The sequence below is a fragment of the Rhinatrema bivittatum genome, chromosome 16, assembly GCF_901001135.1.
Source record: "Rhinatrema bivittatum chromosome 16, aRhiBiv1.1, whole genome shotgun sequence".
Classification (NCBI taxonomy): Eukaryota; Metazoa; Chordata; class Amphibia; order Gymnophiona; family Rhinatrematidae; genus Rhinatrema; species Rhinatrema bivittatum.
In genome coordinates this window covers 42,795,734-42,818,158 of record NC_042630.1, presented here as the reverse complement: position 1 = coordinate 42,818,158, position 22,425 = coordinate 42,795,734, and the positions used below count along the sequence as shown (strand labels likewise).

General features: G+C 42.2%; 1 protein-coding gene across 6 annotated transcripts in view; it reads right to left on the bottom strand.

Annotated features, from left to right (window-relative positions):
• LOC115078151 (killer cell lectin-like receptor subfamily F member 1) overlaps positions 1-16,878 on the bottom strand; it is a 45,684-nt gene extending 28,806 nt beyond the window's left edge. For all 6 annotated transcript variants that reach the window (XM_029580856.1, XM_029580857.1, XM_029580854.1 and 3 more), the window contains exons 1-2: positions 16,367-16,878; positions 13,553-13,651 (exon numbers count right to left, since the gene is read on the bottom strand). In XM_029580856.1, coding sequence (XP_029436716.1) covers positions 13,553-13,651; positions 16,367-16,796 — 529 coding nt within the window. In that variant the 5' untranslated portion in view covers positions 16,797-16,878. The remainder of the gene's footprint in view (positions 1-13,552; positions 13,652-16,366) is intronic.
• Positions 16,879-22,425: the final 5,547 nt, after the last annotated feature.

Genomic DNA, 22,425 nt, shown 5'->3' with positions numbered 1-22,425 from the left:
GAACGCAGGGGGAGCTTCAGCCCCCCCCTTCTCCTGCCACTGAATTGCTTACTTTCCTTTATATAACAGTTTTTATGCTTTCCTGCCTGCAAATGTTCTGTTCCTTTTTTTTTTTTAGCTCCCGTTAGTTTCTGAACCACTTTTGTGATTTACAGTTACTTTCCTTTAATTATCTGTTTGATTTCCTACCTTTGTGCTCCTCTGGGATTTTTTTGGTGCATGATGGGAATTGCAGTTTTTGCATGGAAGTTGACTTGCCTACTTTTAGCATAGTTACTGAGCCCTGAATTTTGGACATCTACACTGCTGTCCTTCTTTCTAGTTAACTGTTCTGTTTTTTTTTTTCTTTGTTCTTTGTTTCAGATGAGAGGCGCAGGGCAACTCTCGCCTTTCCCATCCCCCCAGCCCCTCCCTCACACATTCCTGTATCGGGGGAGAGCGGACCCCATCAGTCTGCTTCGCCCCTATTCGCCCCCCCCTCTCTTCCTGTAGTGTTAAGTTGTGAATTGAGAGCCCCAGGTACTGGCCTTGCCTCCTGGGATTGGTAGTCATTTTCTTGTGTCTCCTCCCACTCCCTTGTCCCCTTCCGTGGTGCTTGGTGGGAAGTGAAGTTTTGTTTCAAGCTCCTTATCTTAGTGCCTCTCCGTGCCTGTCTGTCCTGGCTCATGCTGAGTCCTCTGGCGGCTGACGTCATGACACCCCTCCCTCTGCCATTCCCTTTATTCCTGTGTTCGCTGCTTATTCTTTTCTGTCTGCATTGCTCTGGCCCGTGCTCTGTCTTTACTTGAACATACAAATACACCAATAAATAACTCTTGAACCTTGTGAGCTCTCTCTCTCTCTTTTTCTGTTTCATATTGTCCTCTGTCCTGTGCTATCCTTTCCATTGCTCCCAGCTCTGCCTGCACGGCTGACTTTTATGGCATCATCTGCTAGGACATATTTTCAGGATACTACCTGCAGGTCATTTCTTGGTTTTAGGTATTATATAGTTCTTACATTTTATTTGCAACAGCTATATTTTCTAAGTTCCGTCCCCGCAGGGCTTTGGCCAGTGCTGAGGCCATCCCTAGTCTCCCTCTCTGGTGGGACAATTTACAGGGTGCCGCAGTTTGCATCTTTTCCTTTCATCCTCCTTGCTCTATACATCCTGGACTTTTACTGTTTTTAGGTTTCATTAAATTCTTTCCTTTCATTTGCCTATGGCCACACCAACATACACATACACACAATAACAAGAGACTCCCTTTTCATACTTTGATCAGTTTAGTTTACTGGAAAGCGTACCCTCCCCTGCACTTTTAGTTTTTTCCTTTCTCTATTTATTCCTGACCAATGTTTGTATAGTACTCTTTCCTACAGGAGTCCGTGATCAGTTGGCATTGAGGGCATTATCTGCTGCAGTTTGCAGGGATCTGCCTTCATGTTTCAAGCTCACTGCTTGTCTCGCTGTGTGGTGACGGAGATAGGGTTTCTCACAGGAAGGTGATAAAGGCTGTCCGTGTGTTTAGTTTAACCATGGATTAGCAAGGAATTGAACGTTACTCAGATAATTCATAGTTTTTGGGACATTGCGTACAACTTGAATTCTTTAGCAGTCAGGATTCTGTCTCTTTCACGGTATACAGTGCTTTGGTCATTGCGCTGGCATACTTACAGTACAGTCCTAAGTCTTTTCTTGCACACTGGAAAATTGCCCTTATGTATCAGTTATATGTTCTAATTAATGATGTTTCCTCCTTTCACAGAGGTGAAGGTTTTCCCCAGCAGCGCAAGAGTTATCCCGGTAACCATGCTTTTGTCACAGGCCTGTCTTTCAGAAAAAAAAAAGAGTGAAAGCTGAATATTAATGAGCACAGCGCCTCCTAGTGGCGCAGCTATATTAAAGAACCAACAGTAGCTTTATGACTGTAGTTTGCTGAATTCATATCAGGATATTTAGTTTCAAATGAGCTGTAATTCCTCTAACCTTTATCTGTTCTCAGATTTTATGTTTCCCCAGGTCAATAGTCGTTGGACCATTTGAAGATTACATTTTCTTCTTTTTCTCCGTTTTTCATTGTTTTTCATTTTTCAACTGATTGTTTTTTGCTTTTTCTTTTGTTTTTATTCTAGATCGATCTAGACATTTTCTCAGTACTTTTTTATGTTTTTTTTTGGCCTACCTTTATTTTTGATCAGGGGTTTGAGCTCATCAGCAGTAAACCATGTGTTTCTTGTTTGTCTTCTGTGTTCTGATGAATGAGTGCCGTTGTGTGTCAAAGTTTAATGTTCTTTGTGATGTGATGTCTGTGGTGAACTCTTCTCCCTAATTAATCTGAATTTGTTTTGCTCTTATGGTAGCTTCTGATCAAGTAACTTACCTACTGTCGAACTGCACGGCTCTGTCTCCTGTCCCTGACGCGCACTAAGCTGAATGACCTGTTTTCCCCCATCTGCATCATTGAATTCAAAGATTATCCTGACTGGGACTGTGAACTGTTTTCAAAGACTGCCATCATACATCGTATTCATTGTTTTTGTCTTGCTCAGATGCTGTTTGGTCCTATTTGCAAATTGCCATTATTTGGACAGAATTAATGCTGGTTTTTCTAAATTTTGTAGTATCTTCCTTGTCTAACCCCAACCTCTTATATCTTTATATGATTATGTAATATGCTTTTCTTCACCCATTACCCTTGTCTATGAAAGCTGCCTTGATTACATTACCCACATACTATATCCCACTGATTGCTCTCTTAGAACGAGATATGCCCCAGTATGGTCAAATGTTTTCTTGAATCCCTTATCCCTGGACAATGTTTTATCCACTATTGGGCCTACAGATGCTTTGTCACATGACTGCACTTGCCTGATGTTTCAACAGCCCTTTTTCTTTGCCTTCTTTTATTTGTTACTATCAGTTTGCTTTTGTATTTTCAGTTTGGTATTCACTTTTTGCATTAACATGTTTATCCTTCTTTGTGCATTATACCTTTGGAATGGCATACTCCCTGTATGCACCACTGACCCGAATTGTAATGCTTGCATCACAGTAACTATAGATGGTACGACTAAAACTTCTACTCTGCTATACGAATTCCCTTATGATTGTGAAGGGACAGTTACATACCGTTCTCATAATTCCACACAATACAGTGTATGTGCATACAACCATTACCTGTTTTGACCCTACTGAAGTCCCTGCCCAACAATGGATACAAGTCCATAAATGAGACACTCCTCAAGATCTAGTTATGACATTTGCCCTTTGACTCTCTACCGAAAGGTCGGTTTCCCTCATTTTTAAGTATATTCCCTACCCGCATTCTGGGATGTGACCTATAGATGTGGTAATGATTTGGCTTGGCCATACACGCTCTTATCCTTTAACTATCAGGTTTTTCTCTGGATCTCCCCTTTTCTTATGTGCATATATATTTCTGCTACATCAGAGTACGTTACATTCATGCTGTTCTATTTGCTGTAAGCTATTTCTAGCATTTTCCCACTCGTCTTACTGTTGGTACCTCTGCATCTCTTTGACTTATTCTTTCTTCTACAGCCTGTACCTATAGTAATTACTTTGCTGGCTTTTTATATTCCAATATCCTATTCCCTTTATACTCTGATTTCTCTGTAACCTTTTTGAACATTTCTTCCTGTAACACTTCCTTTCAGATTTTACCTGGAGTTTGTTTATACCCTCTCACAAATATTTCCTGGTAGTTTTATGGCCTTTGTGCTTATTCTGAGATTGATCTCCTTGTAGAAATTTACCCATTCTAACTGAGGCTTCCTCTCACAAGGATATGCAACTGTACCTACTCCTACCTATGACCAGAACATGCCTTATGTTTTTGTTGTTTTTCCTTCTCCTCCTTGTCCATTTTAATGGATTACCTCTTCATGTTTTCTCTGTACCTTTTAAGAAGGATGTCCAACTGCTCTGCTAGGTTATCCCTCTTGATTGTTATATTTGTGACCCCCATGTGTAAAAGCACCGATCCTATCTCATGTAAAGCGCAGTGGATATTGGCCCACTCCATCGTTGCAACAAAGTGCATTCATAGCCCTTACACAGTATTACACACTATAGCTATAGGCAATTCTTCTTGTTTATCTCAATCTTTTCTCAACTATACCATGCAAGCTCAAATGGTAAATTCTTATTGGCTCAATATTGTAACCTATTAGAAAGGCTCTTGGGGTTATGGAACTCCAATTTATATGTTGAATCGTATTATAAGATTGCAAGCTGTTGTTGAAATAATTACTAATGAAACTGCTAAAGCACTGAGAATATTAGCCACTCAGCAAAAGGGTTTTTGGAATGCTATTTATCAGAATCATCTAGCATTAGATTATATACTAGCTGTAGAAAGAGGATTATCTGGTAAATTTAACCTCAGTAACTGTTGTCTTCAAATAGACGACAAGGGTGAAGTGATTGAGGAAATCACTCGGAACATGATGTCTATAGCACATGTACCGGTGCAAACCTGGAAAGGACTTGATGTCAGTGATCCATTTGGATCCCTTGGCTCATGGTTTTCTAGTTTAGGTTCAGGATTCAAAATTCTAATTGGCTCCATGTGTACAATTGCCTTACTTGGGCTAGTTGTTTGTCTCTGCTTACCATGTCTCTGTATCTGCCTACGAAGATGCCGTGATCAAGTTTCTGCAATGTTGGTAACACAGACTAGCACTCGGATCATGCTTAATCAAGCTGAAACCTTGAACCTGATGCTTCTGGATTCTCATGCTGACACTGCATCATTCCCCGCCACCTGTAATGACTATCTGTGAAAAATGAGCATATCGGTACGAAGACGGGTAATGCCTCTCGCCAGTAAGGAGTAGCCTTAACTAGGCTGGGCAGCCTAAGACATGGCGATATGTGACTCAGATAGGTATGAAGGGTTCTTAGCCAATCACCCTTCACAGGGGGATATGTAGAATAGTGCACTGCATATATCCTGCACATATGTAGTTATAGCACTATGAAGCACTGATTACTGAACTTGCCAGAGAATTATCCAGCACAGATGACATCATTCCTGGAAGGATGGAACTAAGTTTGTTATTCTAACTGATAAGAAGAGGCCTGTGGCCTATAGTGAGAGCAAGCTAAAGTACACATGTTAAAATATATATCGATTGGCTATTAAAGGTAAAGGGTGTGGATTATGCAGATGACTGATAATAGCAGACCCCAGACCCTTTATAAGCTGATGCACACGTTAAGAACACTGAGCAGATTTTAAACAGACCTTGTACACCTTTGCTTGTACTAAATTCTTTCTGTATTTTTCTGCTCCTAGAGGAATTATCCGCCTTCCTCTATATAATTACCTGTATTAATAAACCCCTTTCTTTATTACCGTCTGAAGCTGGTATTTATTCTGTAATTAGACACAGGGGACGCTCTTCTTTTAACACGGGGCTGGGCTGGGGAAAACAGTCCGTTCCTCCCTGCTGCACCGCTCCAAGCAGATTTTAAAGCTGGCGGGCTCCTCCTCCTGAGCAAGCGTGTTCCGGGGCTGGGCTGGGGAAAACAGTCCGTTCCTGAGTTGCTCCCTCTTAATGTTATGGGTTCAGTGCTGACCTTCACCCAATACTCCATACAGAGAGTCACCCATGGCCTCAAATATTTAGGAGTTCGGTTTTACATGGACATCCCCACCACCCTGGGTTACAGTGAATCCTCAATACTACAGATGATAAGGGAGACCACTTATAAGTGGTCCCCCTTGCATCTTTCTTGGTGGGGGAGACTTGACACTATCAAAATGGTACTTACGCCTCGAATAACCTACCTTCTAGCTATCACTCCAGTATTTTTCTCTTCGGACTTCTACAAGCTTATTGAGACTCTGCTAACCAGATTTCTCTGGAGACATAAAGCTCCGCGCATCGCCCTACAAAAGTTAAAATGTACTAATTCACAAGGGGGGGTGAACTTCCCAGATTTCTACCTATACCATCTGGCTTTTTTGTTGCAGCATGGACGGTACTACTTTGAATCTGATCCAAGCCCCTTGGAATGCCCCTGTTGGCTGCCAATCGAGCGAGAAATAATTTCCCCTATCCCACTGAGGTACTTTCCAGGGGTTCCTCTAACAGTGGTAGCGGCATCCAATCCTATTATTGCCACCCTGCACAAAGCACTGAAACTGCTTGATACTTTTCGTCCCCAACATATGCCAGCATGGATGACGTCTTCTATGGCCCCACTTTGGGATAACCCCGGGATTAGAATAGCGGGGCGCCCCCTTAACTGGTCGCTTTGGAAGAAATCAGGGATTTGGCTGTTAACCTCTGTGCTGCATCAGAATTCACTTCTCCCCTTTGATCAATTGCGAGTCCAATATGGCCTCCCAGCGACTCAGTTTTATGCATGGTTACAACTTCGTTCTTCTATATCAGCCATCAACCTCCAAGAGATAAATTCCACCACTCCCCCTTTTGCTTCCTCTTTCTTTCAGACATACGGTACTTTGGGACACTTAGCCTCCAGATTATATAAAACTTTCAAGGCATCTCGCCCTTCTAAGTCCATTCTCAGCCTCCAAGCTCTCTGGGCACGGGACATCGATTCTGAAACAAGACCCCTAAATTGGACCAGAGTATGGAAAACCTCGATACGCATATCACTTTCTTCTAGCCTTACTCAGACCGCTTTCTTTATCCTCCATAGAGCGGTTTGGACTCCATGGATCATGCACCGTGCAGGATTACTCCAAACCCATAACTGTTGGTCCTGCAACGCCACAAAAGGTACTCTCACGCCCTTTTTTATTGTCCTTATGTGGCCGGTTTTTGGACTCCAATGTGGGAGACAATTTCTAGCATACTAAATCTCTCTATACCCCTTACATACTCCATAATTATATTACGGGGTTCTGACCCATCGTTTACTGACCTCCCCAATCACGCTCAAAAATTGTTGGACTTTTTAATTTTAGTGGCTCTTCACAATATCATGGCAAATTGGAAGAGAAGTGATATGCTATCCAAGCAATTATGGTGGAACTCAGTCTGTCTATATCTAAAATACGAAAAGGCCATGGCAATCAAATATCACAGATTATCCTCCTGGTCTCAGGTGTGGAAGCCGATTGACGACTATTTAGCATTGCATGTCACATGATGTGGACTTTGTACGCCCCCCAGCCCTTATATTGTTCTCCGCTGGGCAATACGCCAACCCGCATGAAGTGTCACCTTTTCTTTTTCTTCTTCTCTCTTTCTCCTCCTCTTCTGTACTATGCTTTCTTAACTAATAGCCACTTGCAGGATTAATGCCTCCTGCCATACATGTTGATACTTGCTCGTAAACTGGATTTTTTTACTTATGTCATGGTGCACTGTACAAGTTCATATATGCTTATTTTTCTGTAAGTGACTATCTTTAAAAAGTTAATAAAAATTATTTCAACAAAAAAAAAGAAGCAGACAGCTATGCTGGATATGCATTGAAAGTGAAGTATCAGACTTTCTCCCCTGCCGTTGAAGCAGAGAGCTATGCTTGATATACATTGAAGTGAAGTATCAGGCTTATTTGGTTTGGGGTAGTAACCGCTGTAACAAGCAAGCTACTCCCCGCTTTTTTGTGAATGCAAATCCTTTTTTCCACATTTCCTCTTGCCATTGAAGCTTAGAGCAATGTTTGAGTTGCATTAACCGTGTGTATGTTAATTGAATAAGGGTATTATCTCCAGGTAGTAGCCATCATTCCCGCGAGCCACCCACTCTTCATTCACGTCCTCTAGACTTTATGGATCCACAGTGTTTATCCCATGCCCCTTTGAAGTCCTTCACATTTCTGGTCTTCACCACTTCCTCCGGAAGGGCATTCCAGGCATCCACCACCCTCTCCGTGAAGAAATACTTCCTGACATTGGTTCTGAGTCTTCCTCCCTGGAGCTTCAAATTGTGACCCCTGGTTCTGTTAATTTTTTTCCGACGGAAAAGGTTTGTCGCTGTCTTTGGATCATTAAAACCTTTCAAGTATCTGAAAGTCTGTATCATATCACCTCTGCTCCTCCTTTCCTCCAGGGTGTACATATTTAGATTCTTCAATCTCTCCTCGTAAGTCATTTGATGAAGACCGTCCACCTTTTTGGTCACCCTTCTCTGGACCGCCTCAATCTTGTCTCTGTCTCTTTGGAGATACGGTCTCCAGAAATGAACACAGTACTCCAGGTGAGGCCTCACCAAGGACCTGTACAAGGGGATAATCACTTCCCTTTTCTTACTCGATATTCCTCTCTCTATGCAGCCCAGAATTCGTCTGGCTTTAGCTATCGCCTTGTCACATTGTTTCGCCGACTTCAGATCATTAGACACTATCACCCCAAGGTCTCTCTCCTGCTCCGTGCACATCTGCCTTTCTCCCCCCCATCGAATACAGTTCATTCGGATTTCCACTCCCCATATGCATGACTTTGCACTTCTTGGCATTGAATCTCAGCTGCCATATCTTCGACCACTCTTCCAGTTTCCTTAAATCCCATCTCATTCTCTCCACTCCTTCCAGCGTGTCCACTCTGTTGCAGATCTTAGCGTCATCCGCAAAAAAAACAAACCTTACCTTCTATCCCGTCCACAATGTCGCTCACAAAGATATTGAACAGGACCGTCCCAACACCGATCCTTGTGGTACACCACTTAAAACCGCTCTCTCTTCAGAGAGAGTTCCGTTTACCATCACACATTTTCTGTCCGTCAACCTACTATTATATAGAAATTTATAGTTTATGGATTTTTCCTCTAGGAACTTATTTAAACCTTTTTTAAAACCCACATTAATTGCTGTAATCACATCCTCTGCTACAAATTTCAGAGTCTAACTATGCGCTGAGTGAAAAAGAATTTCCTTTGATTTGCTTTAAAAGATCTACTTGCTAACTTCATGGAGTCCTTCTATTATCTGCGAGAGTAAATAACCAATTTACATTAACGTGTTCCTTTCATGATTTTGTAGACCTCTGTCAGTCATCTCTTCTCCAATGTGAACAGCCCTAACTTCCTTAACCTTTCTTCACAGGGAAGGCTATCCATGCCCCTTATCAGTTTGGTTGCCCTTCTCTGTACCTTCATCGCAACTATATTTTTTATGAGATGCAGTGACCAAACCTATACACAGTATTCAAGATGTGGTCTCACTATGGAGCAATATAGAGGCATTATGACATCCATCTTTTTATTTTCCATTCCCTTCCTAATAATTCCTAATATTCTGTTTGCTTTTTTTGATCGCCACAGCACACTAAGCCGACAATTTCAATTTATTATCCACTATGAAACCTAGATATTTTTCCTGAATGGTAGCTCCTAATATGGAACCTAACAGTATATCTACAGCAAGGATTATTTTTCCCTATATGGAATCACTTTGCACTTGTCAACATTAAATTACATCTGCCATTTGGAAGCCCAATCTTCCAGTCTCGCAAGGACTTCCTTCAATTTATCACAATCCGCTTGAGATTTAACTACTCTGTATCATCCGCAAATTTGATCACCTCACTTGTCGTACTCCTTTCCAGATCCCCAAGGCATTATTTACCTTTTTCCACTATGAAAACTGACCATTTAGTCCTACTCTCTGTTTCCAGTCTTTTAACCAGCTTGCAATCCACAAAAGGACATCGCCTCCTCTCCCATGACTTTTTAATTTTCTCAGATGCCTCTCATATGGGACTTGGTCAAACACCTTCTGAAAATCCAAAGACACCACATCTACCAGTTCACCTTTGTCCACATGTTCATTTACCCCTTCAAAAATATGTAAGAGATTTGTGAGGCAAGACTTCCCATGGGTAAATCCATGCTGGCTGTGTCCCATCTCCCATCAAATGTTTTGTGATTTTATTCTTTATAACAGTTTCCATGGTTTTTCCCTGCACCGAAGTCAAGCTCACTGGTCTACAGTTTCCCGGATCACTCTGGAGCCTGTTTTAAATATAGGTGTAAATCAAGAAAAGAGCGTATGAGTTCCCAAAAATACTAAATCGAAGCAAAAAGGGGAACACCAATCATCAATTATCTGTATTACCATGCACTTCTTCAAAAGAATAACAATACCTTGAATACATAAAACATTGTTCTGAGTGCATGGTAATACAGATAATTGATGATTGGTGTTCCCCTTTTTGCTTCGATTAAATATAGGGGTTACATTGGCCTTTTTCCAGTCTTCAGGTACAATAGATGATTTTAATGATCGGTTACAAATTAATTGAAATAGGTCTGAAATTTCATTTTTTTAGTACTTTCAGAACCCTGGGGTGTATACCATCCAGTCCAGGTGATTTACTACTCTTCAGTATGTCAATACGGCCTCCACATCTTCTAGGTTCACTGTGATTTGGTTCAGTTCATCTGAATCATCACCCTTGAAAACTCTCTCTGGAATGGTTCTCTCTCCAACATCCTCTTCGGTAAACACCAAAGCAAAGAAATAATTTTATCTTTCGATAATAGCCTTATCTTTGCTAAATGAACCTTTAACCCCTTGATCATCTAATGGTCCAACCGACTCCCTCGCAGGCTTTCTGCTTCGTATATATTTTAAAAAGGTTTTTTGGTGAGTTGTTGCCTCTGTGGCCAACTTCTTTTTAAATTCTCTCTCAGCCTGTCTTATCAATGTCTTACATTTACCTTGTCAATGCTTATTAAAGCTATATGCAATAGGAGTAATTTTACAATACCCCATTTATTCTATTTGACATATTGCACTTCAATTAACAAACCATCACAGCACTGTTTATGATGCAATCACATGTAGAAAATAAATACAGTAGGAACATAAGAACATAAGGCTTGCCATACTAAGTCAGACCAAGGGTCCATCAAGCCCAGTGTCCTGTTTCCAACAGTGGCCAAGCTGGGTCACAAGTACCTGACAAGATCCCAAGGGGTAGATAGATTCCAAGCTACTTATCTCAAGAGTAAGCAATGGATTTCTACAACTGTCCCTTAATAATTGTTAATGAACTTTTCCTCCAGGAACTTGTCTAAACCTTTTTTTTTAAACCAACTTTCACCACATCGACTGGCAATGAATTCTAGAACTTAATTATGCATCGAGTAAAAAAAAAAAAAAGTATCTTATTAGTTTTAAATGTATTAGCCAGTAACTTCATTGTGTGTCCCCTGGTCTTTGCACTTTTTGAAAGAGTAAACAACTGATTAACATTTACTCATTCCATTCCACTCATTATTCCATAGACCTCTATCATATCTCCCCTCAGCCGTCTCTTCTGGAAGCTGAAGAGCCCTAACCTCTTTAGCCTTTCTTCATAGGGGAATTGTTCCATCCCTTTTATCATCTCGGTCGCCCATCTCTGTACCTTTTCTAATTCTGCTATATCTTTCTTGAAACATACTTAAAATAAAACAATATATATCATAGACATATACAATGTCTTAAAATTATAAAACATTGGCTGAAATATCTTAAATGAATAATAAAAGCATAAGATAATAAAAGTTTTCCTCTTCATTATAATGCTGTCCATATAACCATGCTTTAAAACTCTTTCCAAATTTCAAATAGTTTTTCTCAAAGACAAACTTCCTGCATTATTTGTACCTCCCCAGTTGTGCTGGCAGCCGAGGAGGGCAAACTGTCTCCTGTGTACTTTTGAAAATGTCATATGACCCTTCTATCTAATTGTCTCCCTAGCATAAGCTTTAATATTGAGGCTATTTGGATTGGTCAGGCAGCCTGCATGACAGCCGGCAGAGTGAGCGATAGGTGCGCACCTCTGGAAGGACTTCCCCTCCTACCTGAGGAAGTCAGAGAAAAGAACTGTGGTTCCCTTCTTGCATTACAAGGAAAGACGGCAGTGATTTACCATCAGCGAAGAAAGAGGAACTTTTTGTTGAAGATTTTATTTCTGTTTTCTTTTAAGGATTTTTTTTGTCACCACTCCTGCTCTGGAGAAAGATTAGGGGGTTATTTTGCTAGTTTTAGGACTTTCTAACCCGGAGGTTCATTTTAATATCAGGAGAGAGACAGAACAACCCCAGTCCCCAAACTGGTACCCACCTTCTAGCACTGGGAGTACTGGGCCTTTATCTTAGTGCCTGCCACCTGAAGGGTCACTTGCTCAGCTGTGCAGCTCTGAGATAATTGGTACTATTAGAGGCTTTTGTTTATATGAAGATCAATTGGAGTTTTTGCTGATCTGTTTGAAGTTATTTTTGGTTGCAGTATGATTTTGTTGGTGACCCTAAAGCAATATCTGGGAGAGTATATCTGGGAGAGAAAGAGACTCGCCCCTGAGAGCCTACGTCCTAGGGCATTGAAGGTTGAATGCTTCCCTCCTCCTGCCAGAAAGCACTCTGGCACCCAGGACTAGTGGACAGAAAGAGAGAAAGAGGAACTGACCCTGGGACGCTGCATTCTCCTGCATTCAGGATACCCATCGAAAATACAGTTCGATATGCAAGCTTTTTTCCTTCTTCAACCTCACAATCCATAGAGAGAAACAGGAGCTGAGGTGCTAAAGTTTTCACACAGTGCAATTGAGGTACATTATACCATTTTAACACAGCTAGATTACTTTGAAAACTACCCTTGTGTTTCCCATCTGATTAATGGAGTAATAATTGACACAGAACTTAGCCTTAAACAACACATATCACTGAAAGTTAGAGAAGGCTACACCAAACTTATGGTCCTCAGGAGGCTAAAACCACTACTAACCCAAAAACACTTCAAGCACTGATTTTCACTAGTACAGACTACTGTAACACACTATTTCTGGGATTACCGTACTCGACAATAAGACCACTACAAGTCCTATAAAACTCTGCCGCCAGAATACTCACTGGCAAGAGCTACACTGCTTACCAACAGAGCAGAGAGTGCAATATAAAACATTATGCATAATTCACAAACTAATCAATGAAGAAAAAGCTGACTGATTAAACACAGCGCTTCGCTTACACATACCCCAGATAAATCTGAGATCAGCCAATAAAGCTCTACTAACCATCCCCTCGGTAAAGACAGCAAAACTAACACAAGTTAGAGAGCGAGCACTATCCTTGGCTGGTCCAACCTTTTGGAACACATTGCCACTAGAAACAAGATTACAGAGTGATCCAAAAACTCTTCAAAAAAAGCTTAAAAACATGGCTATTCAGAAAAGCATTTTACAATGAGAACGGAGAATAAGAAACACAGAACAAGGTTATCGAGATGCGTGGTCTCACATTCTTTTAATTTTTTTTACATACTCAAATGATAAATGTTAGAGAATTTCAGTTTAAGCACATTCTTGTATGATTTCCCTATTAATCATATAAATGGACTAGATCCATGTCACCTATCTTATAACTTATATTATATAAGCATGTACCGACACTGTAATGGCACTGTCATAGATACTTTTTGTAACCAAACTAAATATATGTGCCTCTATGTAAACCATTGTGATGGTACAGAAAAGATTGTAAATAAATAAATAAATAAATAAATAAATAAATAAATAAGAGTTCAAAGTTGCATTACAGCAAAATAATTATAAGAACAAGGGGAGAAACATTGCCTCACCTAACTTGGCTATTAGGACAGCTGTTGCCGTACAGAAAGGAAGCAGGATAAGAACAACAGTCCACAAGGGCACTTCAACCCGTCTATACCAACGATGTCCTGTGAAAAAAGCAACCCAAAGGAGAGAAAAAGGAGCATTATGGATAGGTTTCTGATTGTAGGTGACTATAGAATGTTAAATTTTAGTGGTAATTTTGTTTAGCAAATTAGTGGTTTTTTTAAAGATGCTTAAAATTGACATATTGGTATTTTTTATTACATTTACTGGGTTACTCATTTTGTAAATGCAAATAATAATTGGAGGGTGTGAATTATAAGTATTTAAAATAAATAAATATATTTAAATAAAATAAAAATGCTTATTATCAGAAGCTCTAAATACTGTGTTATTTTCCCCTTACAGCCCCAGGGCTCACTCTTTTTAAATCCATCACTTACCCCTCCTAATACAGTGACCTATAGCCCCAGAACTCTCCCCCACAACCATGACAATACAGCCCCATCATTCTCCCTCCCCCCACCCATCACAGCCCTCCATAGGCACCGAGTAACGATGTACCTTGTATGTGTGTGTGTGTGTGTGGGGGGGGGGGGGTGAGATGTGTCCCTTCAGACATCAGAGATTTTATGGATGTCAGATATTATTAGTATTATTCAGAGTAATATTAGTATTATTCAGCCGTGTAAGGGAATGCTTGTAATTGCATCTTCTGTACTTGATTTTCTGTGCGACCTTGGATGGAGTCACTTTATCTCCCTATTCCTCACTTCTAATCTCTGGGTCTTCTCCCACTATCTGGGGCCAATGCAATACAGTATGCTCAGCCTTGCACACAGGATAACCAGTAGTTGCACATGCATTTTGGACGTGCTAGACTAAGACCTGATGCAATAAGGAGCTTAGCGCATCCAAACGACGTGTAGCTAATAGCGCTCATCACATGTAAGTGCTATGTAGATGAGGCTATTAGCTATTACCCCCTGATGCAAATAAATCGCCAGTTGACCAATGATTCATTTTTAATGTGACAAATTTAATGCCAGCCCTGGGGCTGAGGTTAACTCATACTACGAGTCAAGAGCACATTTAAAAAAAACAAAAAAAAAACTGGTCTCTGTGGTTCCTACAACTTAGTATCATTGTGATAGTTCTACTGCTTGCAGCATTTAAAATTAGGGGGAAAATGTCAGGGTTTGTTTACTCACTGCAGGCGTGTTTGTATATTGTGCATGTGAGTTATCTGCGGAGGGATAAAATGGATGCACATACTGAGCGCCCATTTTCCTGGCCCATGCACAGCCACATCTCCTGGGCACCCAATGCTTTTGAGCGCTAGGAAGGAACAATTTTAGCCGAGTGTGGCAGCTCATTAAAATATAGCATGGCACAGCCAGGAGCGGTGGATATGTGCCCGTGGAAAAAATAGGCGCATAGTTTAGATGCACATTTTTATGTGCATGGTATTGTATCAGTCTGTCTGTCTGTGTGTAATCCTGCGGGAGTTACTTTCTCTCCCTGTGCCTGAATTTTAAATCCTTGGCTCTGCCACTGACTCACTCTGTGTGACCTTGAGGGGAGTCCCTGGTCATTTCCTGGTCTGTCCTTAGTTGTGCATGACCCTGGAGCTCACTTTATCTCCCTGGGGCTCAGTTCTAATCCCTGGCTTTGTCACTGCCTTTATATGTGTGATCTTTAGGGAGTTGCTTTAGCTCCCTGTGACTCAGCTTTAATCCCCACCTCAGACACTGACTCGGGTTTGTGACCTTGTGCATGTCACTTTATCTCCCTGTGTCTCTGTTGTATTAATTAAAATCAAACTTACAAAGTAATAAGCATATATTATGATTGAGACTATGTATAGATACTGGCTTTCGCGACTCCTATGGTTTTCTTCTTGTAGGCTATTTTGGTTGCTTTCATCTCATTTGCTGGCAGGGTGATGATCTCTTTCTGATTTCAGCCTTTCACAGAATTATCAGTCATTTACTGCGAACCTTCCCTGGAAATTCCCTCAGTTCTGCTTTTGTAATTTTGGCTCTTCCTGCCTAAGTGCTGACATGGTTCAGCTGGCAAAAGGAATAATGGTTGTGTGTAGAGCAGATGAGAGAATGTGGATGTGTGTTTGATTGTGAGAGAAAGGAGAATGAGGATGTGTGTTTGATTGTGAGAGAAAGGAGATGGTTTATGGGTTTTTATCGGGAGCATGTGTGTCCCTTCAGTTCTAATAAAGAGAAGGCAGCAAAACACTGCAAGGAGCGGCAGTAGCCACAGAGGCATTCACGGAGCGGGATGCCAGTGGTTGGTGTTCCACCTTCACGGAGCAGAAGGATGGAGGGCTGCCATTTCCAAAAAAACCCCCCCAAAAAACAAAAAAAAACAGGGATGGGTAAGAGTATGGGGTAAGGGTGTGGCCTGCTTGTTACAGCAGTTGCTACCCCTAATTGAGCTGGATGTTCACTTGGATGCAGATCCGGGGCTGCTCTCTACATTGGTGGTGGGGTGGAGGGAAATTAGGGCTGGAGGGTACTGGAAGCCAATAGTAACAGGTGGGAGAGAGAAAAAGGGGGGGGAAATGGATAAAGTGCATAGCTTGCTGTGTAGACTGGATGGGCCGTTTGGTCTTCTTCTGCCGTCATTTCTGTGTTTCTGAGTTGTCAGGGTGTCAAAGCAAGGCTTGGATGCAGATTTCAGCCTGCTTAAGGGGTAATTCGGATTTTGCAGAACAACTTACCTTCGGTGACAATCTTTCTGATCCCTCCTGCATCCTCCCCACCCCCACCGGATAGATTATCCCAAATGGAAACCAGTCCTACCTGCTTTACATAAGCCCTGCTTCTGTCTGCTCCCCGTTCCTTCCTCCGTGGCTCCTGAAATCTCCGACAGCTCCCTGCACTCCGGATCTGTTCCCGGGGCTGCTCCTGGCTTCTGTCTCAAGGGACTTTGCATGGGATCCTGCAATAAGCCCGCGCCCCGATCCCTGGACTCCACGTGGCCGGACTGCAACGTCCCCTCCACATCTGCGGCTCGTCCGCTTCTCCTCCACTCCCGGGCAGGATCCAGCCCTACAGGCGGCTTTTGGAGCTTCTCCTCTGGTTCCAGCTCCAGCCTCTCCTCCGCTTTTGCATGGAAGTTCTGCTTGAAATTTTCTTTCAGCTGCGACTCTGAGTCCTGTTTCTTGCATGGACGGAAGCCTCCTCCCCGTGCCCCCCTTAGTTTGGAGATGAAGGGGTTCAGGCTGTCCATGCGCGATTTTCCCCCCTGACCTGCTGCTTTGTGCTCCCCTTGTTTACCAGACCTCGTTTATAAAGTTCCCGGGCAAATTTTTTTCCCAGCTATTCTTGCTCTACTTTGAAAGTAAAACCGAAACTGCTAGTAAAAGCAGTTAAAAAAAAAAAAAAAAAAAAAAAAACCAGGACTGGATTAGGTGTGTGTGTGTGACTTTTCTAGCAGTGCAAAACTCAATGCAAATTACTCTTCCCTAGACACTGTCCAGATCTTTGCTCCGCCCATCCATTTTATGGCATTTTCTCTTCCCAGCCAATGTTTTTGTTTTTTTTTTTAAACAAACTTCCATTCTTATCTTCTACCCCTTTTCCGTTCCTGAGCTTTGATCTGATCTCCGACTGCTAGTATTTCTGTAAACAGTCACAACGGTTAAACCAAAGGAAGCCTTTCATGTGTTTCTGCAATCCTCACTCCCCCCCCCCCCCCCCCGCAGAATTTCCATCTCCCCCTCCCCCCACCGCCATCTCTAGTTTTATCAGTATTTTCTCAGGAAGTGGGTTCTGCACGGGCATTTTAGGCTTCCTCCGCAGCAGCAGAGACTGGGGCTGCATGGAGGGATTTTCTTGAGAAGAGGAGGTGAATTTGCATGCCTGTGAGATTTACCGGTGCCTGCGGGCCATTGTGCCTCTCTCGTGAACATTCACAAATCGATTACCTTAAAAAAGAAAAAAAAAATTGCAAACCAATCTGTCAAAAATAAAAGCAAAGCCGCCGTGCGTTTCCTTCAGGCTTGGCTCCGTGGGAAAAACTGAACAGACTGGCTCTGCGCTCCTTAGGAAATGAAAACATGGGGATAGGAAAGGCGAAATGCAGGGAAATTAACCTCCCAGAGCCTCCTTTGCCCTGTATCTGTAAGCTCTGCGGGGAAGGGACGGTCTCTTATGTGTATTTGTACAGCGCTGCATAGAAATGAGTGAGGGGGGGAATAGGGGCTAGAAGAGGAAAATCTGAATGTTATGCATAAACTTAATTTTATAGTGGAAAACGGTCATTAAGGAATGGGCAACAGGTCCCCCCCACCCTCCCCCTCCCCAGTGTGTGTGGGAAGAAAAAAGGACATAAAAAGCTTAAAACATCCAGCCCTTAATGAGAGAGAAATGGGAGACTAAACTTTAATTAACAAAACCTCAAATACATCTCTTCAAAATGTTTTTGGAAGCAGCCCAGAAAATATGAGAATGTGGCGCTCTGAATCCATCCAAGGGCAAACTTCAAAGCGCTTTGCCCTCCATAAATTGGCCTGGGGGCCGAGTGAAAGTTGCTTTGTAGATGTTTCCTGTAGGGGAGGGGGAAGAAAATTTCACAAGCACGGGGCAATTTCACAAGCGGCTGAGCTATCCTCTCCCCCATCCAGCTCTCCTCCTCTCAGCTGCTGGTGCAATAGAAGCAGGCACAAAGCATGAGACTTGCTATGGGTGCAGGTACTTTATGTTACTTTTCACCTGATTTCTCGCTGTTAAAAATTGCATAAGGAGTCCGCTCCAATAGTACCTGCAAACTGTACAAGCCTGTGGGTGGCTTGAAAATGACCCTTTATGCTTGCTAAGTTTTGTTCTCAGTGAACCCAGCACAAAGTCTACTGCAGAAATAAGGCACTGAAGCAAACTATCAGGCCGATTCAATAAGCTCTGCGGGAAAGCCGTCACTTCGAGGTGAGCGCCCGCTCTCCCAACGCGCGCCCAGGAACCTCTCCTGGGCGCGCGATTCAGTATTTAAATTAGGGCCCGCACTAATACGGAGGCGCTAGGGACACTAGCGCGTCCCTAGCGGCTCTTTACTGGTGGAAGCCGCGGCTGTCAGCGGGTCTCACAACCGACGCTTAATTTTACCAGCGTCGGTTGTCGAACCCGCTGCCAGCCACGGCTTCAGAAAATGGACACCGGCAAAATTGAGCGTCCGTTTTCCAAACCGCGGGCCGCAGGCAGATTAATTAATTTTTATTTAAAGAAGATTTTTTTTTTTAAATTTTTGAGGCCTCTGACTTAATATCGCAATGATATTAAGTCGGAAGGTGTACAGAAAAGCAGTTTTTCTGCTTTTTCTGTACACTTGCCCGGTGCCGTCTGAAATTAACACCTGCTTTGGGCACGCGTTAGTTTCTGAGACAAAAATGTGCATCTTGACCGCACATTTTACTTTCTGTATTACGGGTAAGTAACTAATAGGCTCATCAACATGCATTTGCATGTGATGAGTGCTATTAGTTTCCGGGGGGAGGGGGGGTTGGCCGTGCGTTTTCCATGCGCTATTACCCCTTACTGTATAAGAGGTAATAATAGCGCGTCAGAAACATGCGGCCAAAGGGGGGCTAAACGGTGCGCTCAGCTGAGCGCACCATTCTGCATCAGCCTGTATACAAATTAGGCTTGGTCATAGAATATATATATATGTACATATAACTTACATATAGCTTATGGATTTTTATTAAATTTATTATAAACATCAAACCCTTGCGCTCTGGAACTGAGTACTTCTGGCATAGGTGTATCTTATATTTCAGATGTTTTGCTTGAAACCCATATAAATCATGCAACTGAAATACAAGGAATGAACACCCAATGACACCATTGCTCTAAGGACTCCCCTTTTGTAACCAGGTCTTTAAAAACAATTATTTATTTAACTCTTTTGTTAATTGCTTCCCCCTGGCTTTTAAATACAAGCAGCTCAAAGCAGTGCACAATTAAAAAAAACAGTTTCTACAAATCTAGTATAGAACTCAAATGTTAGACATTAAGTCCAGAAAACAAATTGAACCATTAAGCATTACATTCAAGCAAAAAGTAAAAGACAAATAAGAAACACATATGAAACTCATTCACCACTCCACAAGACCTAAAACTGTCCACCAGCAAGGAATATTTAATAATCATTCCTATCTTACAGGGAATGTATTTAGTCACACTGCTTCTCTTTGATTCCTCCGGGTTTTGCTGTTTTCTCTGGGGAATTCCCTCCGTCAAGAAGGGCAGAATTTAGCAAAGTCCTTTCTCGTAGACAGAATGGGAGAAAGACTGTAGTGGATCAGGTGCAAAGACAAGCACAGAGGTGACACCTCCCCTCTGCAAAGGAATTCCTCTACAGGTCGAATTGCAGGACAAATACACTATATTTAAGCTAACAACCCATACGGAGTTGTTGCCAGTTCCTTTGCTTTAATTTTCTGCAGCCTTTGTCTGTCTTAAGCACAGTTTTAACATCTTGGATTTATTGTATTATTGTTTGTTTCCTTGTGATCCACAAGACCTCATCCTGTTGGATCTTTAGGAAGAAAGAATCTGCAACAGAATACTGAGTCCACTCAAACAGATGGATTTGTGAGAGGAATATTACCAGTTTTACAGGCACTGAAGACAGGAGCTTGCAAAACTGAAATACCAGCAGAACCTCTGCTCTACTACACCTACTCCTCCAAAACAGCCATTGTACACACCCTACTTAACTTTCTTAGCATTTGAAAGCTGATGTAAACAATGGATAAGGACCACCAAGTGTCCTCGCCCCCTTCAGGTCTGCTCATTGGTACCTGCCTACTGTGCTGTTACAGGTCTTACTCCATCTGCAGGCTTCTCCTTCCCTTTGCCACTAAAATGTATAGAATGAGCCACGATACTAAAACGTAGTGTGTGTGTGTTTTAACCATAATCAAAGTGTTCTGCTGCCAGGGAGTCAGGCTGTTGAAGTGGACCTGTGGGGTTGGCAGTAAAATCAGTGAAAGAAATACAAGAATTTGCAGATAGAACGAAAAGGAAATAAGCATGGCAGGACGAGGCAGAACATTTTACTCCTAATAAACTGTAGTAAATCTGTTTTTTTTTTTTCTTTCAAGGCTTAGAGGTGGTAATTCCTTTAACACAAATTAAAAATTAAAATATATTCGACATAATGGCTATAAAAAACAAATATATAGTGTGATGCAGTACGACCTGGCCAGGGGCAGAAACAGCGGGGACACAGAAAAGCAGAAGCTGGCAGTACCAAACCTAGCCACCGGAAGGCGCTGAGGAAGGTAGCAAAGACTACACTTCCCAGGTTCCCTGAACCGGCACCTGACCCCTGGCTGGAGAATGAGCAGGAACAGGTGGAGGAAATTGGGACTGACCCCTATGACTCAGCAGAGTCTATGGAAGCTGAGGAAGAGGGTGTGCTGCCGTGGTAGAGTTGGCCACAAAAGTTAGGCTCCTCCGAGTCTGAGGAGGAGGAGATGGAGGTAAGCTGGGGAGAGGAAAGCTCCAGCTGTTCCTCTATGGAGCTGGAATAACCAGGAGGTTGGGGGATGGTAAATCCTAGGTTTAGACAAGGAGGTATAAGAAATGTTGGAAGGAAATTATGGTTCAAATACTAAGAACATAAGAAAATGCCATACTGGGTCAGACCAAGGGTCCATCAAGCCCAGCATCCTGTTTCCAACAGTGGCCAATCCAGGCCATAAGAACCTGGCAAGTACCCAAAAACTAAGTCTATTCCATGTAACCATTGCTAATGGCAGTGGCTATTCTATAAGTGAACTTAATAGCAGGTAATGGACTTCTCCTCCAAGAACTTATCCAATCCTTTTTTAAACACAGCTATACTAACTGCACTAACCACATCCTCTGGCAACAAATTCCAGAGTTTAATTGTGCGTTGAGTAAAAAAGAACTTTCTCCGATTAGTTTTAAATGTGCCCCATGCTAACTTCATGGAGTGCCCCCTAGTCTTTCTACTCTCCGAAAGAGTAAATAACCGATTCACATCTACCCATTCTAGACCTCTCATGATTTTAAACATCTCTATCATATCCCCCCTCAGTCGTCTCTTCTACAAGCTGAAAAGTCCTAACCTTTTTAGTCTTTCTTCAAGCTTGCTAAGGAGAACCTAAGCAGTTAGGCTTGGGGGTTTGTACGGTCAACCAGGCATTGTTGCAGGGCTGCAGCCGGTGAGGCTATAGGACTACATTAAACCCTTTTTGTGATAAAGGCCTTTTTCTCTGTGTACTGCTTGGGAGTGCCAGGACTAGGCCTGGCACTCTGACTAGAGGCTGTGAGGAGTCCATAGCAGCGCTGTGCATGAGCTGTGCAAGTGGACGGGACGGGGTATATGAGCGAAGCCGGAGGCCTGAAGCCCAGCAAAGCCCCACAGCGTGCTGAGCGGATGGGCGTGATCGTGACAATAGATTTTTTAAACTTAGCAATACTGAAGACTCACACAGGAAAGAAAAACAAGAAACTACGGTAATTCAAAGACCTTTTGTACTGTGAGCCCTTGCATCAGAAATTAATCATGTTAATTTTAATTTTAGATTTAGTTCAAACATTTTAATTGGTAGCTCAAGACAAGTTGTGTTCAAGTAAAGTAGTCTGTTCTGCCTTCGCAATATATTTAATTGTGTATGTATATATGATTCTTTATTACAATGTCACCCTCATCAATTCATGCCATCCATTCTTTAGCTTAGGTTCTCTATATGTTGTAGAGCGATCTCTCCTTATTGGTTATTATTTAATTGTTGCTGTGCGTCTGATTGGAAATGTTCCTGTTTGCTCCCCCTCTATCCATGTTCTCTTGCTTTTTCCTATTGATCTCTTATTTATTTTATTTATTAAAG